Source organism: Stegostoma tigrinum, chromosome 43 (assembly GCF_030684315.1).
Source record: "Stegostoma tigrinum isolate sSteTig4 chromosome 43, sSteTig4.hap1, whole genome shotgun sequence".
Lineage (NCBI taxonomy): Eukaryota > Metazoa > Chordata > Chondrichthyes > Orectolobiformes > Stegostomatidae > Stegostoma > Stegostoma tigrinum.
The window spans coordinates 5,443,694-5,447,781 of NC_081396.1; the positions used below are offsets into that span (position 1 = coordinate 5,443,694).

At 39.9% G+C, this 4,088-nt stretch overlaps 1 gene segment (V, D, J or C); it reads left to right on the plus strand.

Moving 5' to 3' along the window:
* The first annotated feature begins 3,113 nt into the window (after nt 1-3,113).
* Nucleotides 3,114-3,731, plus strand: LOC125448915 (T cell receptor alpha variable 9-2-like). The segment is given in 2 exon segments: nt 3,114-3,222; nt 3,349-3,731. Coding segments are annotated over 2 exon segments (429 nt in total).
* The last annotated feature ends 357 nt before the right edge of the window (nt 3,732-4,088 follow it).

Here is a 4,088-nt window from a genome sequence, read left to right on the forward strand (position 1 = left end):
ATGGCAATTTAGAATGGACCTAAATTAATAGACTAAGAGGACACCGATTCAGGGATTAGAAGGCAAACAAGCAAGACACAAATTAAAAAAGAGGAAATTGTTAAGGCAGAAAAACAGGCGACTGAAGAAACGACCATTAAATCATTGAAAAAAGTGAATGTTAAACACAACTGTTAAAAAGAAATTCAAGAGAGAGAAAATAAAATCAGGAATAAGCTAAATTGCACAAGATTTTATCACTTGTGATTGTACAGCCAGTTATAATAATCTCCCTAAACATAAATTGCCTTCTTTCAATGACCCTGAAGATGATAATAATCTGCATTAGTCCAGGCTTTCTTCTGACAGTATGATTTCCCCAGAGATACCGCTATAGGTCGCCATAGTCATGTTTATCGCTAATTTTCAAAATGAATATCAGAGCAGCAACAAAGGGACTCTCGCCCTCAGCTTTCCTTTGCTGTTCTCACATTTGCTACAATGCCCACACGACGTGGTTCTGGGTTTTCATTAGTAAGATTAGCCGTGACGTAAAGCAGTACAATATATTTTTGCTCAGACACGGAATAATTTGGATTGCAGTGCTTTGGAATCAGTTCGCACCATGCAGATGCTTCTTGCACAATTTCTTACAATTATATCATTTATCTCTGTCTCCTTTCCATCTCATTTCCATTCTCCCCATGTTGTGACGAATTTATTGTCACGGGGAGATACTAACAGAGGCAATAAGAACACTATTATTATTGGATCTAGTTTTTTCTTTGAGTAGAAACTTCAAGCAACCTTAGAGCAGTTGATCCTTGAAATGATGTTCACAAATGGAAAACGTTTGTCGCAGTAACCCTGTATCTTTAAATTAAGTAGCAGTTGAATGTGTCTGTACTTCTATAGCCATAATTGTGGACGACATAAATGCAATGTCATTCGTATTTTGGTAAGGAATATAATGAGGAATCCAAACGTCACATTCAATGTTTGAGAGAAATGGCAAAATTATCAATCACCAATTGGCAAACTGACAATCAGCACCACACTTGCTCTGACTAGTTTATTTTTTATTCCTGTTAATTAACTGTTTAATGAGACGGAACATAGATATGAGAAGTTATTGGATGTGTCCTCATGATAGCCTTTTTGCTTGTGAACTTACAATCGGAGAGCTCTGTTTATGAGCTGCAGCGTATATTCGCAGATCACTGTATCACGGATCAAAACAATGTCAAATGGGGCGCATTAGACATTGGTTGCTGGAAAAAATTCAGCTGCTCTCGTGGCATCTGTGAAGAAAAAAGCAGGGTAAATGTTTAAGGTCCGGACACACTTCCACAGAACTGCGTGTCTTCACATATGTAGCCAGGCCTGTTGAGCTATTGCAGCAACTTTAGTTTTTGTTCCTGATTTACAGCACAGGCAGTTCTTTCAGTTTTTATTCATTCAAGGCATTGTACGAGCATACTATCTTGCACTGTCAGCTGTCTGAAACTGTCAGACAGTATTTGCACAGAGTCTCTATGTAATAGGAAATAGGGAACTTTGGAACAAGGAGCAAGATTAGACTTTGTGACCCCTGGAGTCTCTTTCACTATTGAATGAAATCTTGACTGATCTGATTGTAACCAGACATACCATTGACTTTTAGCCTCGACGATCTTTCACCCTCTTGTTTATCAAAAATCTATCTATTTCTGCCTCTAATTTTTTTTTAAAAGACTGTACGTCTATTGCCTGTTCATGAAGTGAGCTCCAAATTTCATGACCTGCCAAGAGAGAGAAAAAAAACTTCTTATCCGTGTTATAAAGCACCACACTTTTTTAAAAAGACCTATTTTGAGACGTTCCAAGGAGAGGAAACATCCTTTCCAAGTTTACCTTATGAAGACCCCTCAAACAAAAACCGCTGACAGTAAATGCCTCGCATTTCACACGCATATTTACAGTCGATGCAGATGACAAAACCTAATCATTTTTTGAAAATTGTGACCATGCGATATTTTACATTTCAATTGAGAGGTTTAACACAAATTGTGAGATGGTAAATCACACTGGAGTCAGCGCCACTTATCGTCCAACGTTCTCTGAGCATGGATCATGGAGTAGTCTGTCATGTGAGAGTGAGGATTCGAAATCGAAACATTTTGATTTAGATTTGAGAGAGGGTGCTGTTTATTCCGAAACTCTGATGGAGGAGCTACATAAAAATATTATGCTATGTTTGTCTTTCATGGATTAAATAAACTCGTAATTCTGGTCAACGGACAGAGAATCAACTTCTTCCGTTTTCATGGAACTTGCTCTGGGGTAGCATGTACATGAAGACGTTTTTGCAGAAACTGATTAACTGGAGCAGATGCATCATTTCTTGAAAGATGTTACAAGGGTCATTGCAACCCACACCAGTGAAGTATCACTAATCTTACGCCAGCTCATGGAGGAAAAACCCTTTATCGGACCATCTACGGTACATAGCTCCACGAGATGGCAAAGAGCAGGGTAAATGACCTCCAGCCATTGGCCAGCACCGTGTCTTGTCGAATTTCGAGGCACATGAATTTCTTGTGGGCTCTGCTGCCCGCTAACATAATGTCGTGTGCTTTCAACCAGGTCCATTCGGCCCCTCAACTTATTGCCTCTCTGTGCAAACATGCAAAAATATAATGGAGGAGACGAGAATAATTTCCCTTCACTTCACGTATTGTGGTTGGAAACAATGGTGGACTTGAATCAGAAGGAAAACCATAAAATTTCCAGGGTTACTATGATTTAAAATGAGGCACAGGCTCAGACTGATAAATTGCTCAGATGAAACTTTCATTTAGCCACCTGCTAAAACGTTCATAATGCAATAGGTTTTCAAACATTGTTTTATTTTTGTGTTTGCATGTGTGCATGTATGAATGTGTCTGCATGTGTCTGTTGCTGTGAACATGGCCGTGTCTGAGTATTTACGAAATACTCATTTACTGTCCACAGGAGGGCACTGTCTGATCACTTAGTGAAGATCAGCACTTGCGCTTTGACAGGCAATTGTGGTTTGGGAAAAAAATTAAAATGGGCGGGGAGTGATGAAACGTCAGTCAATTGTACCATATCCTTGAGCTACTTCAGCTTTTGCAGTTCTAGATCGGGTACGGAGCGTGTTTATTGTCTCAGTTTCTGGAGATCAGTTGGGAAATATGGGAATAAAACTCTGCCTGGCTCTGGTTGTTCTCTTGGTTACAGGTCAGTTCTGCTGAATCTCCAGACTAAATACACAAATCATCATTTTATTTTCCAGTTCAATCTCCAGGAGATTACTTCTTTCCCAATCCTTCTCTAACCCATTTTTGGTTCGCTGTTTCATTTCAGACATGAGTAATGGAGACTCGGTTTCCCAGTCAGAACAAGACGTTGAAGCAGTAAAGGGTGAAGATTCAACAATACCTTGCACTTACACAGTATCTGATGCAGCAACAAGTTATAACCTGTTCTGGTATCGCCAGTATCCGCAGCAAGCTCCTCAATACTTGCTCAGAGCCGATAGTTATGGATATAATGATACAGCTCCTGGCTTTGGGCACTTAAGTGGGAATCTCAACAAGGAAAAAGGCACTTTCCACTTGAGCATGAAGGATTTGAAGCTGGCAGACAGCGCAGTGTATTTTTGTGCACTGAGGCCCACAGTGAATGATGGTGCCAAGCACCCTATACAAAAACTGCCTCAGATTGACAATTGGGGCACCAGGGAATAATAAAACAAAAACGTTTTCAAAACAGTGAGAAGAGTAGGTGGCGTTTTCTTTTTCATAGAACATGAAACATCTTAAGCTGCCATGAACATCTGGATTCTGAGGTAATTATATTTTTTCTTTGCGAACTTGGAACCAGAGGGAATAATTTAAAATTATCGCCCTCCCATCAAAGGAAGTGAGGACGCTTTTCTATCTCTCCTGGACGGTCCTTTGCTTTTGGAATTTGTATCTCTCAGAGCAGTGGAGGTTGGGCCATTGAGTATATTCAGGGTGGAGTTATACAGAGCTTTGATAAATGAGAGACAAAAGTATTCTGGAGCCTGAAAGAGAAAAAGAGCTGAGGCTACAAGCAGAGCA